The sequence below is a fragment of the Pyxicephalus adspersus genome, chromosome 1 (assembly GCF_032062135.1).
Source record: "Pyxicephalus adspersus chromosome 1, UCB_Pads_2.0, whole genome shotgun sequence".
NCBI lineage: Eukaryota > Metazoa > Chordata > Amphibia > Anura > Pyxicephalidae > Pyxicephalus > Pyxicephalus adspersus.
The window spans coordinates 138,290,134-138,313,837 of NC_092858.1; the positions used below are offsets into that span (position 1 = coordinate 138,290,134).

General features: G+C 38.5%; 1 protein-coding gene and 1 long non-coding RNA gene across 7 annotated transcripts in view; one reads left to right on the top strand and one right to left on the bottom strand.

Annotated features, from left to right (window-relative positions):
* Window positions 1–13,246, top strand: part of LOC140342360 (uncharacterized) — a 29,604-nt gene extending 16,358 nt beyond the window's left edge. For all 5 annotated transcript variants that reach the window (XR_011923063.1, XR_011923058.1, XR_011923061.1 and 2 more), the window contains 3 exons: window positions 10,624–10,655; window positions 12,613–13,046; window positions 13,132–13,246. This is a non-coding gene — a long non-coding RNA (uncharacterized lncRNA). The remainder of the gene's footprint in view (window positions 1–10,623; window positions 10,656–12,612; window positions 13,047–13,131) is intronic.
* Window positions 13,247–21,257: 8,011 nt separating this feature from the next.
* RNF43 (ring finger protein 43) overlaps window positions 21,258–23,704 on the bottom strand; it is a 31,026-nt gene continuing 28,579 nt past the window's right edge. For both annotated transcript variants that reach the window (XM_072428539.1, XM_072428548.1), the window contains exons 9-10: window positions 23,151–23,388; window positions 21,258–22,054 (exon numbers count right to left, since the gene is read on the bottom strand). In XM_072428539.1, the coding sequence (XP_072284640.1) occupies window positions 23,342–23,388 (47 nt within the window). In that variant the 3' untranslated portion in view covers window positions 21,258–22,054; window positions 23,151–23,341. The remainder of the gene's footprint in view (window positions 22,055–23,150; window positions 23,389–23,704) is intronic.

Genomic DNA, 23,704 nt, shown 5'->3' on the forward strand with positions numbered 1-23,704 from the left:
AAACATTAAGGTGGCACTCTAATGGGGAGAGTCCAAAATGCATGTAGCACCTTTGGTAATATGGTCATTTTTATTAAATTGACTTGGCCAATCCAGGTAAGTGGTAACTGCATCCATTTCATCAAATGTGCCATCAAACCTAAAAACAAAGGTTGATAAACAAAGGACATGCCTACAACCCAGAACTACATGAAAATTTACGTAGAATGGTATACAGATTGGCCAACGTAATCATGGGCTGTGTGATTGTGTGCGAACAGTATTAATTTGTACGCACAGTTACCAATCTCTAGCCTGTGGATGTTGAAATTAGATTTGATCGTGCAAGCGGTTCCAGAGCTAGTACAAAAAGCAAAGGCGAGAGAGGACACCCTTGACAAGTACCTCTCTGGATAGGAAATGTGTAAGAGTAATAAGACATATACCTAACTCTCACAACTGGGGCAGAATATAGTGCTCTTGTCCAGGACATAAATTGGCCTTGAAATCGCCATTTAGACAACACATAAAACAAATAGTCCCAAGATAGTGAATCAAATGTCTTACATATGTCCAATGACAAAAGCATACCAGGTTTTTTACCTTGATGCATGAACTAAATGAGACTAATAATTTTCCGTATACCGTCAGGAGCTTGCCTACCCGGGACAAAACCAACCTGATCACCATGTATCAATAGACTCAGAAATGTATTTAATCTATTCGCTAAAATCTTTGTCAAGGTTTTAATATCCACATTTATTAGTGAAATTGGTCGATAATTATGCACATCCATAGCATCTTTGCCTGGTTTTGGCAGCATAGTAATGTGGCCCAGAAGAGAGGTATATGCCTCAGTGGTATTTTTTTTTTTCAAACAATTAAAATAACTCACTAAATGGGGAGCTAGTACCTCCTGGAATTTTTTGGAATACAAAGTAGAGTACCCATCTGGTCCTGGAGCTTGTCTCTGTCAATGTAATATCTGCTTCCATCTTCTCAATCATGTCAGTGGTAAAGGTAGGAAGTTTTATGTCCTGAAAAAATTTGTCAGCTAAGCAGGACTGAAAACCCCCAGGAGATCTATAAAGATTTCACTGATTCACTATGTTAAGTGGATTTGCTGACATACTACCGCATTCATACTGCAAGCCCACCAGAGGGATGCATCTTAGCCAATTTTGGCATCATGGTACCTGGCTTATTAGCCCTTGCATAATATTTCATAATACTTCCTGATTGGTTTTCTACCTAGTTATCCAAAAGAAGATTTAATTCCATCCTAACTGGTCGAACTGTTGTTATAACTGGGTGCTTTGCGTCGTCTTCCAGCAAGCCTCCAGTTCCTTTAACTTAGATGACAATTCATCTATTCTCTTTCATCGCATCTTCTTTTGTCTAGAGGCCAATTGTATAAATTGACCCCTTATGGTTGCCTTATGGGCATCCCAAAAAAAACTGGAGAGTCAGAATTGGCAGCAAAAAAGGCAGAAAGCGAAGCTTCCATAAATTGTACAGTGTCTGGAGAAAACAACAACCCGTCATTTAGCCACCAGTGGAATTCAGATGATGGTGGAACTAAAGAGGAGCACTCAATCACATTGGGTGAATGGTCTGACCAAGGGGTAGATAAAATTTTTGCCTTACGTACAAGGGGAACAAAATTCAGGTTCACAAATATATGGTCCATCCTAGTAAAAAATTGATGGGACGAAGAAAAATATGTGAAATCCTTAGTCGAGGGATACTGTTCCCTCAATACATCTAATAAATGGTGTTCATTGCTAAGAGCTCCATAAAAATCTTTGAATATGAGGTCACTGGCTCCTGGGAAGGTTGCAGGGAGCTGACGGATTTATCAAGTTTAGAGTCCTAATTTAGATTCCCCTATCATAAATAATGTCTCTTTCAGGTAATGCCCTAATACCATCACCAAATGTCCAAAAATATTGGTATGATGATGGTTCCGGGTATAATAATTCACGATGATATACACGATTCACGGCGATGATAACTGTATCGTAAAGTTGTCCCTGCAGTATTATATAATGTCCCGTCTCTGAGTTCCCTTTCGCATATAAAGGGGAAATTTTTGTGAAAAAAAACAGACTCCCCGTTTCTTTTCCTGAAGGGTAGCATGATAGGCCTGAGGATAGTTCTTATGAAAAAATTTGGGACACGTTGGGAAGCGTAATAAATAAACGCCATCCTCCGTTTGGGTAATTGAAACCCTGGACATTGTGCGATAGTATCACACAGTCAGAGAAGGACATAAAATGTGTGCATTCTAATGCTCATCTTTAAAAAGTATTGGGAACAACAATCATACAGTACCTAGAAAAAACATAAACATAATCCATCATGGTGACCTTCAGGGAAAAAACACAATTAACCCGGAAAAACAGAACAACAAAAAGTTGGAACCAACAAAGAGAGTCAGCACCAGTCAGTGCATGACATGTAGTAAACCTGCAGAAGCAGGAGTACGGCATGGCCAAGAGCAAGGCCCTTATGGGGGTACGCTAGACCCAACTCAAGTATGAGCTGCTTAAACAGATATACATAAAATAGAGGAACAGATAATCAATTGGTTAGATCAGCAATACGTGCGTGTCAAAACTGAAATAAATATGGGTAAAATAACCCACTGAGGTAAATGTGACCATATATGTCCATCAAACTAATGAACTGATTGTTACTCAAGCAGTTTTTCTGAAGAAATCACAGATGTTGCAGGATTTGTAGTGTGTTTAGAATGAGTAGCCCTCTGGGGTAAGAAACGCTTATTGCGCTGTTGAGTGTACCAAACCAGTGACGTCCTAGGTACTTGTTGAGAGTCACAGTGTGGGCTGTGCGAGTTGACAACACGTGGGGCCTGCAGTTTCAGGTACTCAAACAGCTCCTGTGCTTCCTCTGGAGTCGTGACATGGCGGGTCTGTCCCATGAAAAACAAAAAGAGAGTTTAAGAGGAAGCCTCACTTATACTTGATGCCCAACTCCTGCAGGGTCATCAGAAATGGCTTTAATGCTTTACTCTTCTGTATAGTTTGCGGAGCAAAATCTGCATAAATTTGATATGCATGTGACTGTAACACAAGATCTTTCTTGTTCCAAATTGCTCTCATTACAGCTTCCTTGATCTTGTAATATGTAAGTTTATAAAGGATAGCCCTCAGGGGACCTTCTTGTTTTTTGGGGCCCAGTGTTCTATGTATTCGACCTCACTCCAAACTATCCACATGTAGATCTGGAAGAATATCTTTGAGCAGGGCCATAACAAAGTTAGGCAGATCTACAATACTTTCAGGTGAGACCCTAATTATTAGGTTACCTCTGTGGTGCCTATTCTCCAGGTTTTCCAAGCGGAGCATAGCCTCTCTCAAATCTGATTGAAGCATAGAAATATCTTGATCATGTGAATCGATAACAGTTATTGCATCATCCATCTTGGTTTCAAGATCGTTAATCCACAATCCCAAATCTCAGATTTCCCTGGTAAGGGTAAGCTGTTTAAATTTTTCCAATAACATGGCATCCCTGCATATGGAGCTTGGCTGCATGCTAGGCACGGACAATGAAGACCCATCGCTGGAATTCTCCTCTAACAGGACGAGGGTCTGGAGAGTTGACGCAGGTCTAATCTGGAAGGACATGATCCGCCATCTTGCCACATGTTTAGGCTGTGGAGGCTAGGAGTCCGTAATTGGAACCGTGCAGCTGTGGATAACTTCCCCACGAGGAACCAGCGTGATCAGGAACACTTCTGCTGCTGAGTAACCTTTGTGGAGTTTCCCGCTATGCTGTGCTTATGCTGGCTACATCCTCGGGAATCAGAGAGCTGGTTTAGCACGTTACCATCTCCGTCGGCTGCTTACTAGCATCCCCTGTCATTTCATTTTTAGTTCTGTTTGAACAACATATTAATGATCATGGAGTTGCATTAGACTAAGTTCAGGTTGCCTACTGGTTAACTACTCCCAGACACTCACATTAAACAACTAGGTGTCTGTAAGCATTTATTAGCGACCATGACAGGCCAAATTGCTGTATGCATTTGGCTGTGGTTGCATTTTTTTTTTGCATTTGTAAAATTCCAACAGTACAGTCAATAGAAAGAACAATATGAAAATAGAGCAATTGTACATCCAATAAAGACCATAGCAACAAAACATATGATATAAAACAATATTAATACAGGGGTTTTAATCACCCCTAATCATTTCAGTTATTGCCAGAATTTAAGTACATTTGAGGACTGGAATAGCTGATCACATTCTAAAAAATAAAGTCTACATTCACATATTATACACTTTCATACTTTTTAGCCATATATTTTTTTATTTTTTAACAGTAGAATCCTAAACTGTGCTTCATGGCCACATAGTAAACATTGCAGAACAACATGTACAGTCAAAAATATTACAGTTATCAAATGGGGGTAAATCTTTTCATTGGCCTGCCTGGACCTGTTTGCTACTGTAGTTGTGGATCATTGAGGAGTGTTCATACAGTAGCGTATATTAAATCACCTTTCACTAAGCACTTCTAAGTTAGAGGCACATGACATGTAATATGGAAACTTCATATCCTTTGTGTAGTCACATTTATTCTCAAATGACAGGTGTGGGAAATTGCAGAGTTTCATGGCGGCACAGAGCAAAGGTTTGTTGCAGAAAGATGATACTCCCGTTGATTGATGACTGTCCTTTATGTGTAAATGAGTTCATTATGAGTTTTCTTTATGTTACTGCTACTGATTATTAGTATAGTAAAATCTTGGGAGTGGTGTTATACTTCAGGGCATGACAATAAGCAGCGTATATTTATTTAGGGTATACCATTGCACAATGGCATTTGTTGTGGCAACCAATAACTTTATCCCTGAATGCTGCTGTTCTAAACTGTATAAGGTTTATTTGAAGAGAGGTAGGTAAAGTTTCTACAATAATCTTCCCAGATCACTTTGAATAATTACCATATTTTGGCTAACTTTTGCAATTAATGTGAACATGCATGTTTAGGTGGATTTAACATGCTCAAGGCATGGAACAAGGCTCCTGGGATGAGCAGGCAATCATATAAACAATTACCTGGCAAAACTGCTGTATATATAACAACCAGCCCATTTGAGTCCGCCTGTTTTGACAGAGCAATGTAAACCAATGTGGAACCAATGGCAATAAGTTCTTCTGTTTATGAAAATACAGGCAGACATGTGTTGCTGTAAACAGCTGGGTACATTCCCATTGGCTGCTGATTGTTAAGGAGTGCTCCCCACTGATTTATATTAGTCTGTTAGAAGGGGTAGAAGATGAGCAAAGAAGGGCATTCTCCATCAATGTTCTGTCAATATAGTGATCAAACATCAATTGGGAATGTGTTAGTTTTCAATAGATTTACCTTGGATTCAATGCTTTTATCATATCTATTGTCTAATTTTTTTTTTAATGACTAGCAAATGGCTTAAGAACAGTAATAACAGTGCTTTAGATAAACCCATTACCCAGTAAATATTCAATTACTTGTTTTGGATATGTAGGTCACCCAAAGTTTGAATACTTTTAGCAACAGTGGGCAAATTAGGATACGGTGACTGTATTTCTGACATCACATATAAGAAAGGTGCTCCTGAGCCCATGGCAAACCCAACCAGTAATACAAAAAGTTCCTGTTGTCTTAAATTAGGTCACCAAATATGCAGGCCAACTTACTGAACATAACATGTGAAAAAAACAGCCATAATTGTTGGGACTTCATTTCACCTACAATTTTACAGCCCAAACATTATATATTTAATGTTTAGATTATGGTAAATACTTATAATGTTCTTGCTGGGGATCAGGGCACTGTGTTGTCAGTATTGCAGAACAATCTTAGAATACACGTGGCACAAAAGTTGGCTAAACCACATCTGGAAGAAGTACTGGCAGTGCCCACATAGTATTGTAATGATGGTTAATTGAGTTACTATTGCCTTTCTGTCAGCTCACAACCAGTCTGAACATTCTTCTCTGACATCAACAAGGCGGTTTCACCCAATGAACTGACGCTTACTGTATATTTTTCCTTTTTCTGACAATTTTCTCTGAGCCCTATACAGAGAGCCCTCGAGTTAAGGACATCCGACATACGGATGACTCCTAGATACAAATGGGGCTTCCCTGCTTGATCGTGTGCAGGACAGAGGCTTGATGGGGGGGGGAGTGGTTTGCATGACTTGCAGAAGAAGTCTTTTGCTTTTCTTAACCTCTTGTAACTCTTTAATGACCAAGACAAGCTCTGCAGTTGTTTCTTTTTACATATTAAAGCACAGCTTGCTCCAGAAGTTAATGAATGTCTAGGCTCCATAAAGTTTTTTTTTCCTTTTTTTTTGCTTTGTTTGTGATTAACTCACAGTGAGGATTTTATACAGTAACTGACACCACGCTGCCTAATAATATGTTGAGACAAACATCTGTCCTAATTGCATTTATTAAAATAATGTACCTGTTCCGACTTACAAATTCAACTGAAGAACAAACCTACAGCCCCTATCTCATTTGTAACCCAGGGACTACCTGTAGATGTTTGTGTTTGATAATCCCAGCAGATGAGCAGTTTCTGAAATACACAGACCAGCCTGCCTGGCTCCAACATCCATGCTATGTTCAATATCGCCTAATTCACCATTCTTCCCTAATATTATACTCCATTTGAACTTCAGCAGGTTGTCTACATGCATTGCTGCCATGTGATTGGCTGATTAGATACTTGCAATAACAAGCAGTGGAACGGGTTTACCTAATAAAGTAACCAGTGACAAGGACAAATGGTAAGGGTGAATCTACCCAGTAGAGGACACAGGCACCAATATAGGTTGATGGGAGCTCTACCCCCTCACCACTATGGATACACCGTAACCTTGAGGAACAGAACCCATCCTTACAACCTAATGTAAATTAGAATGGTGTTCGAGAGCTCATAGCTGTATATTTGGACCTTGTTCCACTATACTGTAAATAATAATTTGACTCTTCATAGTTTACTGTAATAAAACATTGCCTCTGCACTGCAAATATTTCTAATGCCACGTTGGTAATTTTTGTATGTGAACACATCTACATATGTGAATAGGATTCTCATAAATGAACATCAAAGAGAGCAGCCGGTGTCTCCAGGCCACAGTGTATGAGTTATCTCAGCCTCTGGTGCTGCGCTCGTCTTTGTAGTAGTATGAATGTGAGCGCAGGTGGGGAGAATGACAAGTTCCCTTGTTCTTCCCATGTCTGAGGCGAGAAAAATGCTAGTAGCACACAGTGACCTAGTAAAGATAGAATTTGCCAGAAGCAGCCAGGGTGCTTTTACTTTGGGAACATAGGCAACAATGCATTAAAATGGTTGTTTCTTTGAATATGTTAAGTAACGCATACCAAGAAAGAAAGAAATTGCCTCTCATTATTTTCTGTATTGCTCTGCCAAAACCGCTATGTCACCTATCCTGCCCTGTGATGTTTTCTTCAAAGACCATTGGCTTTAAATAGACACGATTAGGCCCCAGGATAAAATGATTTACGTCTTACAATAAAGTAATGTCCAGCATTCATTGAAAAACTTATTACAGGTCTCAAGGGCATGTTTGCACGTTCCTGTTATTGATCCATCTTTGAATGTCAAATCATTATGTTTTTATAAAAGCTGGGGTTTTGTTTATCACCCCTGTACTTTATTCATTCTTAATATATATTTCAATAGATACAATTCACAAAATATTTATAAACAATGACAACAAATGTTATATATTTCATTATCTAATAGTGATAATGCCTTGAGAACTAACAAAAAAGGTTTATGTGTATCTTAATAGATTGAGAACATGATTGTACATCATCAGACATGTTACCATGTACATCACAGGATAGTGAACAGTATTACTGATCTATAGTTGCTGATAAATGTAATTTGAGAATTACCAGTATGAAAACTAGGTGTTTAAAATTCCCAAAAAAACCATAACTGCTAATATTTTGGATTTTTTTCTGTATTCAAGCTTTGTTTTAGTTTCCAGAAGTTCCACCTGGCCGCTCCTATATAATACCATGTTATAATAATGTCTCCCCTGTTATTTAGCTCCCTTTAATCATAGCATGCAACTTTTTATCCAGTTATGGTATGTTAATTAGGGATAAAACATAGATATTATGTCATGTGAATCGGAAGTCTCCACACGCGTTCTTGTACATGTGTAGTCTTTTGATGACCTCTGCTTACAATGGGAGTCATTGGTAGCTTTTACATGCACAGAACTTAAAAGATTGCTTTAACCCACTGCTAAGTAAAATTGCAGTTCGCCAAAAAGTGAGCCTGAGCTCACTCCATACTTTTTTTTTTTGTTTATATAAATATTATGACTACTTTTATATCTTTTATTAAATTTCAAAAATTTTGAATAAACATTTATTAGCACTTTATTAATTATTGGTGCTCATTACATTATTTAGATCCTGGTCTACTTTTGACATTAATTATACTCAGATTAATTTTTAGGGGATACATATACATTGCATACCCTTTTTAAATTGATGGGTATTGTATTTTGCCATATGTTTTTGAATGATTTTATGGGTTAAGGCAAGGCTGTCCAACTGTAACAACAATGACCAAGCCAGACAGTGCCCAATGCAGAGAGGTAATGGGGTGCCAAGTGCAGAACCACAACTGCTGCTCCAGAACCCAGCACTGCCTGTATCACCCCACCCGACTGAGACTCTGATTGACAAAAATAGTGCAATGCAAGAATAAGGAGGCAGGAGCATGTGGTCATGTAAGTGAACACTAAAAATCTGAAAAATTATTTTGTTTAATCTTTGATAATGCTTTGGAGTATAAACTATAATCTAAACCCAAACCAAAAAAAAATTCCAGTCCTTATATGCTGCAATTGTTTTTTTTTTAGTTTTTTTTCATGTATTTCTTTATATCAGTTTGCTACACAGGGTAATATTGCTACCTGCTTTGATTTTGTAATATAAGAACACCTTTCCAGCATAGACCAGTTTATGAATATCATGTTATTTTGTACATGGTGGTAATTTATATGCAGGGGCCCTTATTATTGTATGTTACCAGCTGAGTATTTTCTAGGGTGATATTTTGTATTGACATTGAAACAGTACTAGACATGCTGGTAAATGGAGGTCTGCCATTAGATATCTGCAGAAACAACTCTAACAAAAGAGGAACTGACCATGACAGCCCTTTGTCTGTGGGATGTTATCTAAATTGTACAAGCAAGTAGTTACATCAGACATTATTGCTGGCACTTCCTACGCTTACCAAGTCACAAAATTTTGGCTTTGTGATACATTTAAAGGTGGAGTAATCATGAGCAAGCAATCTACTGTTCCTTATTTAGCATTTAACTTAATAATACCAAAAATGATGATTTAATATTGTAGAAATTTAAACAGATCTTTAAATTAGATCTTTTAATCAATCTGAATTACAAGCACTTGGCCAACACATGTGGAAACTTGATGGATCAGAGTTTAAATCAACAGAACAGAAGGATTTTGCTTGTGATTTTTAAAAAGTCACATTAAATGATCGACTTAATGATAATCTTTGTAAGTGCATGTCACCAAAGAGTTTGTCAAAGGATTAACAATATGAAGTCTTAAATCTCTGCTGCCAATAGGGAGATCTGGCTATCAGTTCTATATACGGAAAATCCACTCCACTGTTTCCTTAGACCCTGCCAGGCCTCATAGTAATAAAATGCACCAGAACATGAATGTGAAATGCGTTGATTCTTATGTGATGCTAACAGTATCCTTATCATTCATTAATTAAATAGAATACAGACCAATTAGCAAGACGCTGCTGAAGAGTCCTGGTGCTTTTGTTCATTTTATTACTAGTGATAGGGGTTAGGTTGGCTGTGCAGGATTGTATAGTCTCCTACACTGGCAAATTTAACTTCATGCTACAAATACATTTTAGAATTTGTTGAGAACCTGAATAGGCTAAAACCACAGAGGAGATATTTTTAGTAGCTTATCCCTGCTAATAAAACTTTTAAAGATTGAATTGTTAGGTTTGCTTGTCAATGTGGTCATGAAATAAATGGAACAAATAGTTCCTTATAGATACGGCTACACAAGTACATTGCAGTAGCAACTTGTCATCCTTTTTAGGATATACGGATTACTTATAAATAAGGACTACTTTGTGATGTTTCTTAGTGGTGTAATAAAAAAGATAAATATTATGTAGATGTGTAGAATAAGTATCTTCTTTACATTTACATGCATGTAACTATCCATTAAATGACCCATTTACATTGTAACAGGCAGTTTCAACCAGGATAATGTTGCTATATATTTATGAACAATTGTGTTTCTTTTACTGTTTGTCATCGTTATGCATAGGGCATAGTTATATATTACTATAGTGCTAGTTATATACACTGTTTGCAGCTATACCACTAGGGGGCACTAATTTACACATGAACTGTATGAATGAATATATTTATAATTATATTCTAGTGTAGTATATGTGTATATCACACAATGGCAAATACACAATAATGTGTTTGTTTCATGTTGATTCAAATTTCTAGATATAATTTCAGTGGTGACTAACTCACTTTTCCATACATTTTTCCAGGCCAAGTTGCTTAATTTTAATGCAAATTACAGGTAAGCTGTCAGAGTTCATGTATGACAATTGTAATATACAGCTGCCATCAAGGTGTGAGTTTCCTCTTAATATAATACCTAAGGGGGCAAATGTAAGAGTTGTAACAGAGCACAGCACTAAAAGCTGCCAGCAAGGAGGAAATGACTAATATAGAAGCCTACAGCAAAAAATTAGCTTAACATATCAGTTCAAGTAAATCAATTAGTTGGCCTCAATAGCTCTATAAGGCAAGAGGGAACAAATGTAATTACATCAACAGCAACCAAAACATAAGCTGAAACAAAGGAAAAATTAGAGAGCTCACAGAAAGAAATAAGTCTGATAAATCCTTATCTTAGGCGACACTAAGAAACATCTTGTTTCTAAGATATTGCTGGTAACAAATGAAAGAGTCCAGGAATGAGCTCTGGTAACCCATAAAAATCATTAGTATTTAGTAAATGTAATATTGTCCATGGTAACCAATACAATACTGTAGAGTTAAAAAGTGTAGAAGGAAATAAAGTCATATATGCCCCATGATTTCTTTTTTTTTCTCAGATTTTTTATTTTTACAGAAGCTGTAGGCAGTAGGCCACTAGGCTAATTTAAGATTGACCGCAGCAGTCTGCTACAGGCTCAACCACACTCCCAGCTACTTCCATTCAACTGATTGGGAGCTTCCATTGGGAACCACTTCGTGCATACGGCTGCTAAACGTAACATTTTTCTGACCAGCCTTGAGCAGTCAGCAGCTTCCATTGACTTGAATGCAACAGCGTTCAACAACAGCTCCATTGGAACACAGTTAAACGCAGTTGCTTCTTTTTGTCCATCAACTTCTTGAAAACAGTGAACTGCAGCAAGCCTCAAGAGTGGGGTTGGAGTTAAACTGTGGTTGACACGACAGCTGCAGGGTAAAACCACAGGTTTGAATTGGGGTAGATGGGAGCAGCCAACAGCGTGGCTTTTAACTGTAAGTCTGAAAGAGGCGCAGGAGTTTTACTTTTTGAACACTTACCACTGAAAACTTTTCTAGCCCTTCCCAAAGTCTTCTACAAATGCATGGATAAATCCTATTGCTTTTATATAGTGCTGCGTAATATGATGGCGCTATATAAATACTGTTTAATAATAATAATGATATAGTGGATTGGTGTTATGCGGAATAATAGACACTCTCCATCGGAATAGGGTTTCATCTAACCCTTCAGGACTGGTAGGAAGTTTTCGGTTGCACTTGTGTGGTTCCCTGCAGTGTTGATCTGGAAAGTTCCCCACAATTTGGATGTGTGGAATGTTGACGTGAGGATTTATGAAGGATAATTGTACAAAAGTAAAGTTTACCCCTTAAACCAGAAGTAAACCCAAAACAAAAAAAATCACACTTACCTTCAATCCCGCAGGTAAGTCTATCCGTTGGGAGGTTTCTTCCATCAGGGCCCGCGTCGTCCTGGTATCTGTCTTTGGCTTGGCGCAGAGGGAGCGGCAGGCGCCGCCTTTTTTTCTGGCTTCTTCTTCCTGTGTCACCGGATCTCACACGAGATTGGGTGACGTAGATTAGGAAAAGTCTTGCCGATCTCACTGTGCTCGGGCATGTACAGAAGGAGCAGCTAAGAGCCTCCCGGCGTGATGTAGGTAACCCGTGAGGCTCTGCGCTTCCATTCATTCTTGATCGCCTAGATTTAAAAAAATCGGGGTTGCGTTTAAAAAAAAAACACAAACAAACAAAATGTTTACTTTAAATAAAAGGCTTGTCTACCCTTTTATGTAAAGCAAAAATTCAAAGTTTAGGTAAGCTTTAAGTACTGTAAAATGTCCAAAACATTGTGTGTCTTTAATCAACTACCAATTCCCTATTCAAAAAACATGTTTGCATGGACTAGGCAAATGTGCCAACTACCTTAGAATATTGATGTTAGTTTGGGTTGAACCTGAGTCACCTTTGATATCATTTGTATCGTTACCTTGTTTCAGAAATACATTTTGCATTGAACACCATATATTATCTGGCTGGAATTAAGACATACTTGATACATTTTGGGTTGAACCCTGCAGAGCCTCATTACAGATACTTGTAAGGTAATCAGTGTAAAATAATTACTTTATATTTTTCTTCTATATCACAAATAGTGGTCATTGCACTAGAACAAAATCCTTGTCTCTATGTTTTACCATGTCAGAAAAGAAATTTACTGAAAAAATAACTGTATGGAAGGATTTGTTGGGAGGGGAATGTGTCTATTTTAGCTGTAAACTCTTATTATAGTGCAAAGTACAACTATGCATAATAATCTTAATGTATTTATTTTTTTTCCATAAACTTGGAAACTTTAAGTTCTCAGCGTGTGAAGACAGCAGTGGCCACATTGTCCTAAGAGGGAGTCTGAAATGGGAATCAATCTGCTGGTGTAGGCTAACATCCATTTTTCACCAAGGGTTTGGATTTCTTTTTAGCCTTTTTTCTTTAGAACTTTCTTCCTGTTTCCCTTACAGCTAGCTTAAGACAAATGGTAACTGATACTAGGAATGAGGCCAGTTCTTTGATGTTTGAAGCATGTAAAAATCCTCAAGTCAACAGAAAAGCATTTCAACTTGTGAACTGAGAAGGCTGGAAATAATTCTATAAAGACAGGGTGGGTATGACTAAAAATTGTGGCTATGTCATTCATTCGTTTTTTAACATATTTTTTGTCTTTCATATGTAATAGAATAGCTCAATGTAAATAAAAGATCTAGTGAAAAGAACCAGGCTAGAAATATGAGATCTGGTATTGCTGATATGATTTAAAGGTGCAAAAGCTGGGCCTCTTATGTGTGGTTAGTAGTTATTCTTTAAATGTTGTCCCCCCCACAGGCCTCTAAATTCACTCTAATAACACTTACCTTTACTCTATCAATATGTTGGCCAAACAATTGTAACAGGAATCAGTTGAAAATGTACTGTATTTGTGGTTAGAATACTTTCTGTAGAGAGGCTAGGCAGTTGTCAGTGAAGATATTGAGGGAAGATTGAGGGCAGGTTATTGGCAGACGGTGGCTTCGGGGACACAATGTTTCAAGAATAACTGTACTAAAGGTGGCATTGGTATTTAAACACTTCTTGAGTCTTTAATCTGTAATAAAAATTTGATTACCAGATCATGGGACACATGCTTGCTAATGGCCTCTGGTAGAGTCACTGGTAAAGCAAAAATAAGAATTTGTTTTGAGCATAAACCTTTGAAAACCTTGTGTTCTGGTACGCATAAACTTTTTTTTTTTTTTTTGCTAATTATTATTAAGGTAGCCATTAAAAATAAAATACTGGTAATGAACCAAAATATCCTGGTGGTGTTTTGCTGTGTGCATGTGCATTGGGGTACCATTGTAAACAAATGGCAGCACACGGAATGGCACCATGAATCACTGTGTATAGGGCCATAATGTTTGGTGTGCTGAGAGGTATTGAGAAGAGACCAATGATACTGAATGGCCAGCATTTATATAAGAGAAGGTATATAGTTTCTATTTTTCCTTAAATTAGTACAAATACTCATTTGGAACGGAATACAACTAAAATGACAGCATTTAAGACGCTGCCATCACCAGGGCTGGTAAATGGATACATTGCTACCTTTGGACAGGTTTAAGGACCCCATAGTCTGGGTTACTCTCTGACCTGGAGCTAATTTGTCATAAAAAACTACCAAAAGCTATCCAATTATTTCTCGCCAGCTTTTACTTATAAAGTGAGCCGGGTTTCCTGAAGCTCTTTTGTGTTGCTGCAGATACTTTTGCTGCCCCCGGGCATTTTAGTTGTCATATTGCATCAGAAATGACAAATGAGAGATTAGTGCATATTCTGTTCTTGGATAAAATGTGTAATGGATCTGCTTGTGAAATCACACTCGGTGTGTAGTGGTGTAGTGATGCTGGTACATGTCATAAAATCTATTTATGGTGGTTTCAGGATGAGCCATGTTTTTAATATATTGCAATAATAAGGGCTTGTGGTTGGCTGCCTTCTCAGAAAGCCAATGTGAGTGGGCATCCATTACAGGTAAACCACAAAAATACGTAACCTTACCTATTTTATTTATTTGTGTCTGTTGGGATATTATTCCATACCAAAGGAAATGAAAGGAATGCTTAGTACAGGCTTTCAATTACTGTCATCTGAAATGATTGTTTTGATGACAGTTAAAGTGTAGGTATATCCACAACTTTGTTTTGGATGGAGCGTGAAAGCTTTGAAACTCACATCAAGTTTTATTGCAGTAAAAAGCTATGCTGGAAAGATGCTTTCACACTCTATAGAAAAAAGGTTGTCGCCTCAGGACAGGAAAGGAAAACATTTAACAGAATCAAAAGTTTTTTTTCTATTACGAGAATGCAACAACTTCTGTTTGCTTTTTATTGTTGTGTTGCCCTAGTGCAGATTTTCCCTCATTTCCTGTCTAGTCAGGTTTATCGCCCCAGAAAAGGATGTAAGGGTAAACCTCTCTAATAGAGCAAAATACAATGCCAGGGATGCTGATCTTTCCCTATTCAATCCAAAAAATGCTTTGGGTATATATAAATAAATATATATATATATATATTTTAGAAGAGCATGACCTGACTTTTATTGATGTGTCCCTATTGCAAATTATTCCAGCCCTATTTTCCTAGCAAAAATACGTTTTTATTTAGAGGCATGGCAATATGCATTGTGCAGATGGGCAGATTTTAACAGGACTATAGCGCTGTAGGGAAAAAAAAATTACTGACCTTAGATATGAGTCTGCCATACATAATAATAGGATTTTATTTATATGCAATAGAATTTAGGTTTTAGTGCAAGAAAGTGTAAAAAAAAAATGCTTCACGTCCTTTCCCCCTTCCCATTCATCCAATACTTCTGTGATCTGTAATAGGGCTCACGGTAATACACTTCATATGTGCGGAGTGCTGAAACTAACTGGTCAATGCACTCTAATACACATATACAATGCACTACCATGCACCTTAACTTTCAGATGCAAATGTTGCAGTGGGGTTGTGTGGCATGTTAGAATATAGAGCAGTATGTGTTGTGTTGTGCAATGAGATGTAATTCCAGCCCTCATTTACTACACAAATCCTGGTATATTGCCCTTCAATGCTTATCAGTTCAGCATTATATAATAATTAAAAAACATGTACTATACTACAAACAAAAGCGAAGTGATTAAAGTGAGTGAAAGTTTATAATAATTAAAAAACATGTACTATACTACAAACAAAAGCGAAGTGATTAAAGTGAGTGCAATGTACTATTGTATTGTAATATATGGATATACCTAAGAAATCTCTATGTTTGGGGTTTGGATTCACACTGCACACGTGCTGAAAGCCTCCAAGCCAAGATCAAAAGAACAGTCTCTAAACAGTACTGTGTAATGTGTGCTCAGAAACCTTAGTTAAACCATGATCTCCGGTTTAAAGTCCCAAGTTAAAAAGAGATAAAGAGAGATAGGCAAACAGTTAATTGTGGAGGATTATGCGTTATGATAAGAGCAGAAAAAAATGTCCCTGAAAAATGCTATTAAATCTGGAAAGCTCAAATACAGCAGTGTGCAAGCAGCTTGAAGACAATTTAATGCTTTGTAAAATCTGGAAAGGAAAAATGAGCATGCTAATTCAAGTATTTAACACTGCAATGCTGTCCAAGAACACATTTGTAATATCTTCTTTTCTCTACTAAAAGTAGGCAATGTGCCTTAAAGGAGAACTGTACTCCGAAAATAGTTAGGTGGCCAATGCAAAATTCTCTCTTTTGAAAATGCTTGGTGACTAGCTGTAATGTGAAATCCAAGTATCAAAGCCCTTACAGATGTCTGATAGACGTCAAAGGATTGTCATTGAAATGATTCTCTGTAATTATTTCCAGTGAAAAGGATTGAAAAAGAATGGAGAAAAGGGGCAGACAGAAACGAGAGTGGCACCCCGTTGTGCTCTCCTACATAGGAAGGAAAATTGGTTGTTCCTGATCTGTCATTTTCAAACGAACATGGCTGTTCATGTATCATGAAAATAAATACCCTTAAATAAATCCCCAGTTTTAATACTTTGTTAAAAATCCTTTGCAGGCAACAAACGCTTGAGGTCTTGAACCCATAGATATCACCAGATACTGGGTTTTCTCCATTTCAATGCTTTGTCAGGTCTTATAGTTGTTTGTGGGTCTGTCTGAAGTTTGGTCCTCAGCAAGTGAAAGGCATGCTTGGTTGGGTTGAGATCAGGTGACTGACTAGCCATATGGAGAATATTACATTTTTTTTGCTTTATTAAACTCCTGGGCTATCTGGATTGAGAAGCATCCATCCAATCAACTAAATTTGGATTTTGGCAGACAGTATGTCTCAGTACACCTCAGAACTCATCCGCCTGCTTCTGTCTTCTGTTACATCATCAATAAACACTACTGACCCAGTACCACTGGCAGCCATGCATGCCACACTGCCTCCACCGTTTACAGATGGCATAGTGTGCTTTGGATCATGAGCTGTTCCAAGCATTCTCCATACCTTTTTCCTACCATCATTCTGGTAAAGGTTGATCTTAGTTTCATCCGTCCAAAGAACACTGTTCCAGAACTGTGCTTTTTTAGATGTTTTCTAACAAAGTCCAATCCGGCCTTTCTATTCTTCAGGGCCTTCTATTCTTCAAGAGTGGTTTTCACCTTGTGGTGAATCCTCTGTATTTGCTTTCATGAAGTCTTCTCTTTATAGTAGACTTGATATTGATATGACTACCTCCAGGACAGTGATCACTGGCTGGATGCTGTGAAGGGGTTTTTCTTAACCATGGAAATCTTGCGATCATTCACCATTGTTGTCTATCATTGACATTCTGGCCTTTTTGAGTTTAAAGACTTTGCCACTCCTAACATTCTTGCGATATCTCTGATGTTTTTTTTTTTTCTGTTTTCACAGCCCAAAGATGGTCGGCTTCACCTGCATGGAGAGCTGCTTTGACCACATGGTGAAGCGAATACAGTTCAAAGCAAAGTCGTCCAAGTACAGATAACACCTGGAATCAACTCCGGGTCTTATATGTGATTGATGATGAAATAACAAAAGTTATATAGGATTGGAGTCAATTGTCCAATTACTTTGGGTTCCTTTAAAAAGAGGGTGGTACATAGTAAAGAGCTGTAAAACCTAAACCCTTCCTTCAATAAAGATGTGGATACCCTCAGATTAAAGATGGGAGTCTGCACTGTATGCCCATATTATAAAACTAATTAGAAAATGTTTCAAAACAGCTAAAAACAACAAAACTTGTGTGAGTGTCCAAATAATTATGGACCTTACTTTATATCTACTCATTTGCTCCTTGCCCTATCAGTAAATTCCTTGTTAACACATTCAGTTCCAACACACTCAATTGGTTCTCAGTTGGAGCATTGCTGAATTTGGAGGCTGGTACAAAGTCAAATTCAGGTAGCAGTTGCAAAAAAATAAAATAAAAAAGTCTCAGACTCACCAACCTGAAACGTGGCTGAAGATAGGGAAATCTGACATATGTGAGGTCAGAAACAACTTGCACTTTCAGATGGTCATCAATGGTCTATAATACCTCTTTTACAGGTTAATTTACCTTTAAAGCATTGTTTATCTGAAATATCACATTTGGAAGAATTATTTTTTTTAGATATTCACACATGAAGCCCCTTTCTGCTCTTTTTTATTGTGCACCTTTCAATAAAGCAATTTATGAATTTAACAGAAAGTTTTAGAATAAAGACAATGCAATTAACTTTGTACAACCCAGAATAGGCAATGTTATTTTTTTTTCATTCTGCTTCCTTGTAGCGTTTTATGCAGGATGTCTCAGACATCAGGTGTCTAATTTGATGTTTTTTTTGTCCCACTTTGTGGCCATTGGCACACATTAAAAACCTTACCAAGCAGAAACCATATCCAGCCAAATAAATATTTCTCATGTATTCTGCATAGTGCAAAGAAAGGCGAGAACTGCTGTTGGGAACAAATAGGTCTATCAAAGCATAATCAGAAGATTTACCCTCTTCATGCTATTATGAGGGGATGAAAAATCTTTTCATTAGTAACACTAATAAAACAAAGTGCTACAAAAAATAATAAATCGGACAATATTTTACTGGTGTGTTTTGTTACCTGTCTCCCTGGGACTCTGTGTCCCATTTCATGTACAGGTATCACAGGGATCGGAAATATCCTCAGTAGGGTCACAGAGCAAAATAAAGATCTGACAAACTCATACTTATTTTAATTCCTGAAGCTTGGCTTCATTTATAAGAGCTACGCGATGTCCCTTCCACAACAAAACATGCTTACTGCCTGTTTGCAATCTTCTTTTCTGAATACACTAAGTTGCAAGCCAGCATTTGCCAGGTATCCCAGCAGCCAAGTCAATTGCTTGGTTTGCTGAAAATACGAGAACTACCAACAAATGGTTACATCCCTTACTATCAAAGATCAGCCATGTAGCACCAAGCCAAAGTCTACGTCCACACACTAGATGATGGTCAGGATAGTTTGCCTCAAATGAAAATCTAGCGTGTGCAGCTGACCTCATTCACTGATCTGTCCTGGTCCTGTTCCATCAGCAAACAACCATCATACCTTCCTATGGAGGAGAGAACAATGGGGTGGCACTTGTTTATTTGCCCCTCTTCATAGAGAACAGCACTGTGTGTACACTCATTCATTCCGCCCTCACCAAAGATTGTTTTCAATGACAAAAATCTGTGTACAAAGTCTTTAGCCGCATCAACACCCATGTACCTTCACCCATTGCACATACACTGCATGTTTTGTGGTGCTCCCATTCATTTTTAGCAAAACCTCTAACCTGCATCAATGCAATAAAAACACATTCAATCATCAATGCAGAAGATACAACCCAGAATACACATACATTGTGCTGTGCTGCATTGGCAGTGTGAGTTGGCACAGGTTGAGTAACCTGAATATAAATGTGCGCACAAAGCATGCTGATGCATTTAGCAATAGATGTATATGGTGATGGGGGTGGGGTGCCTGTTGAGTTTAGGCTAGTATTTGAGTTGCTATGTAGCAATTTGGAGCATTTTGAAAGTTTACAGAGGCCATACTTCAACATGGCAAACTTATGCACAGACTTGAGTGCAGCTATTTAACCCTCTGATTATTATGATTTGTTTCCTACATCAATGACAGGGGGGACATGTACATGGCAATCAAAGCGTTAAAAGCTTTCCCAAACCAGCTGCACATTTCTTGTGCTTCCAAGATGAAGGTTCTCTGAAAACAGCTGTTTTATGGTGTAGTTGTTATAAATCTCCTGTTCTGTGGTGGTCTCCATCTGCTGCAGGAAACATTCTCTGTGTAACCTAGAGACATTACCCAGGTTAATAATGCCCTAGTTTTAGGAAACATTGCACCCGAGGAGCTATTTAGACCTCATTCAGACCTTTGCAATTTATACACAATTTATTTTTGGCTCATTCAAGGTTGTACTTTCAGCTTTGGAGTAACAGAACTGTGCAGGGGCCCAGAGAAAGTAAGTGGGTTGGAGGAAAGGTTGGCAAAGAAAAGACCGTCACTTGGTCCTGGATGAACAAAGTGTCTTAAGGAAATCTGTAAGAGAAGCAATATGGAGGCTACCATTGCCCATCCATGAGACATACTTTCAACATTTCTGGAGTTTGTGACTAACATAGCAGAGGGGCCCAATCAGGAGCTTAATAATTACAAAAGAAAAGATATACAGCACACTTACTTTTCACCATTTGGCATCCATTATAATAATCCTTTTCTCCTTTACATGGCATGTACCATAAAAAAAAACATATGTTTTCATTATCCTAAAAGATTTTGCACCCCTTTTTATTTCTGTGCACTAGGCAGCTGTCCGATCTTAACCTCCCTGGCGCTCTGACTAGGTCAGTCATTTTGAATGTCAATGCGGTACACTGTTCTTAATTTCCCGTCAGGTTATGCCACCCAGCGCAGCTCCCCGGCACATTCACACGTCCTATTGATCCTGCCAGGGATGGGAGGCCAGGGGGCACAGATGCCAGGCAGGCATCATCAGAGGATTCTGTGGGCTCGTGGGGACCAGGTAAGCTTCCTACAATGTCACTCCGAGTGGGGCTCGGGGATTACTGCCTTTGGTACTGAAAATTAACCCCGAGCCACACTCGGGAATACCGCCAGGGAGGTTAATTGCTAGGAGCTAGCTTCTCCTAGCAATTATGTACTAGGGGACAAGCATGCACATCAGGAGCTCCAGGTTCACTTGCTGAATATCTGTTTTGGGTCAACGATTAAATTAAATGAAATCTGGGGGATTCGTACAACAAGGCCTGCCCATTCTCCCATCGCAGATCTAAGCCTGCGATCGGGTTGTGCCCAGAGACATAACACGCCCACTTCCCTAAACCTGGGATCTGTACGGGGGTCATGGTCTACGGCTCGGGCCAGGTCTGTGGACCACCGGTTGGCAACCGCTGCTTTGACCCACAGTGGAAACCTCTCCAACATTTCACATAGGCTTGTGTTCCTTTCTGTTTTTTTGGTTCTGGTTACACTTCTATTGATTTTTTTCACACAGCAGTAACAGCACCCAAAGCAAGGAGTGGGACAACACAATTCCATAGGAAAATTAGCTTCATTAGTTCTTCAATGAACCAGTGTTTTCATATAAATATAATACTTTTACACATATACAAAGCATATCTTATTATACAATTCTGTACATGGCATTGAAGAGGCACAAGAGCTTACAATCTTCCTTTTTCAGGATGAGACATACAAAAAGCAAAGGTCTTTTTTTCAGTCTCTAGATTTGTGTTTGGTTTGTATTGGCAGTACCTGAGAAGTCACTTTTAGTAATATTAGGTACCTGTGAGAACTCAATTATTTCCTAGTGAAACTGTACATTACAAAAAAATAATAGCCGCCATTTCAAAGTGAATGTTTTACCCCACTGAATTCGGGGTATAAGGCCAAACATGGCATTGAGTCCAGTCTTCAAGGTGAATCGCTAAGTGCAAATTATGATTACAGTGAACCGTATGGTGCACAGTGTACATTGTACTCGAATGAAAGATGAATACGGCTGGTGATTGGCCTGTTCAGCTGCATTTACTGGAATTATGCTGGCAGAGGAATGCTTTAATCTTGGCAGGTAGTATGGATGGTATGCTCCGAAGATCAACAAGGCTGTGCTATACACGTCTTGCCAAATATCCAGACCGGTAGTGGTCAGGTCTTTCTTTAACATACTCGAACTCCGATGATCTCATCAAGAGCTGCAGAGAAGTGCTTGGAGGTCATTGATCCTGTGATTGGCACTGCTATAGGAGAAGAGCTTTCCAGGCACTTTTTCAAGGTTTATTTGATATTGTATAGATGTAAGGAGCTCTTAATCACATCACAGGAAAATTCTGCAACAAAGACAGAGAAGATAATTATTGTCCAGTACAACAGCAATTCAATACAAAGATTAGCAGACACAGTGATAACATGGAGACTGTGGGAAATGCACATAGCTTGTGATAAAGCCAAAAATATACTAAATGGATTCAATATTGGAGGACACTTCTGCTGACCGTATGACCCCCCTCAGTCCCCAATTAAAAAATAAAAATAAAATAAAAGTTTTGAAACGCTACCAAGCTATCAGTTCAAAATCAGTAATAATGATACCAGTTTTAGAGACTTTGTCAGGAATAGAAAGTTGAAAAGTGGAACAAGTATCCACCCTGTATGCACCATGAAGTACTAATACCCACAACAGCCATCAAAACCTTTTGGTCATGGTAAAATCTTGGTCTATCCTGATGACAAAGTTGTAGTAGTTTCCAATGATACCAAAGCCTGCTTGCCCTTTCCTACTGCATGCCCATTTGTCCAGGGAGGCGTCTCATCATGGAGATGAGTGAACAATAATGTGCATAGCTGCTGCCTGGAAATGTTAGAACTTTGCGTGTCAAAAAGTCCTGATAATTGGACACCCACTGCAGTTATGTGCAGTTCAGGACACTACCCCAACCACCACTACAGTCTTTTCCCTGTCTGAACACATACTCACACTTTTTCCCTGACAGTCTCTTTAAACAAAGATTTTAAAGGCTCAACAAGTCTAAAACATTGAGAAATTCTACTGGAGTCATTCACAGGTGTAGCTTGTAGTTCAACAGCTGGACAGTCACACACTGCCTGAGAAAATGTTTAGCCCATTACATTAGTCTGGAGAATAGCATCTGTTACTCCAAGCCCGTCCAAATCAGCCTTATTTCCATGTCATCAAAGCATCTCTCCACACCATCTACCAAGAGCAAAGTCTTGTGGATTACAACACTTTTTTTTTATTATTTTAAATAAGGCAGATTTGCCTAGTTAACCTGCCCATCCCCTAATTTTCCAAGCCCCTAAATCCTTGGCACAGTAACGTTGCATGTAACCAATATGCTTGGAGAATCAACTACACGATCTGGACATTTTTTCAGCAGAGCTCAGAAGCCGGAAGTGTAGACTCACATGGACAGATGTTGTGGACTAAGTCAGCAGCTGCACAGACTCTGCGGAGATGAAAAGGGTGGAAAATGACCTTGATGGCTGAGGGAGGATCTGGAAGCTTGGATTAGAAGGCAAGTGCTGGGGACTTTGCATCCCCCACCACTGCAGCCTGTACTGTTGGGTCATGCCAAGCATGGATGTACTGCTGGATTTTACACTGCATGTTCACAAACAGCTTCAATCCCCTCAGCATCAGAACCTATAGAAGAGAATAAAAGAAATGTTATACTATAAATGTGAAGCATAAAATACATTCAAAGTTTTGCAGATTTATTATTCTCCCCTCCTATTATGTGATACTGGCCCCACCTCCCAGATTGTAAGCTCTTCGGGGCAGGGTCCTCTCCTTCTGTGTCACTGTCTGTATCTGTCGGTCATTTGCAACCCCTATTTAATGTACAGGACTGTGTAATTCATTGGCGTTATTTAAATCCTGTATATTACTGAGGGGAGACTATATCCCTATCTTATATATATAATAATCCACATCTGTACAGCAATAGATGGCACAGCTA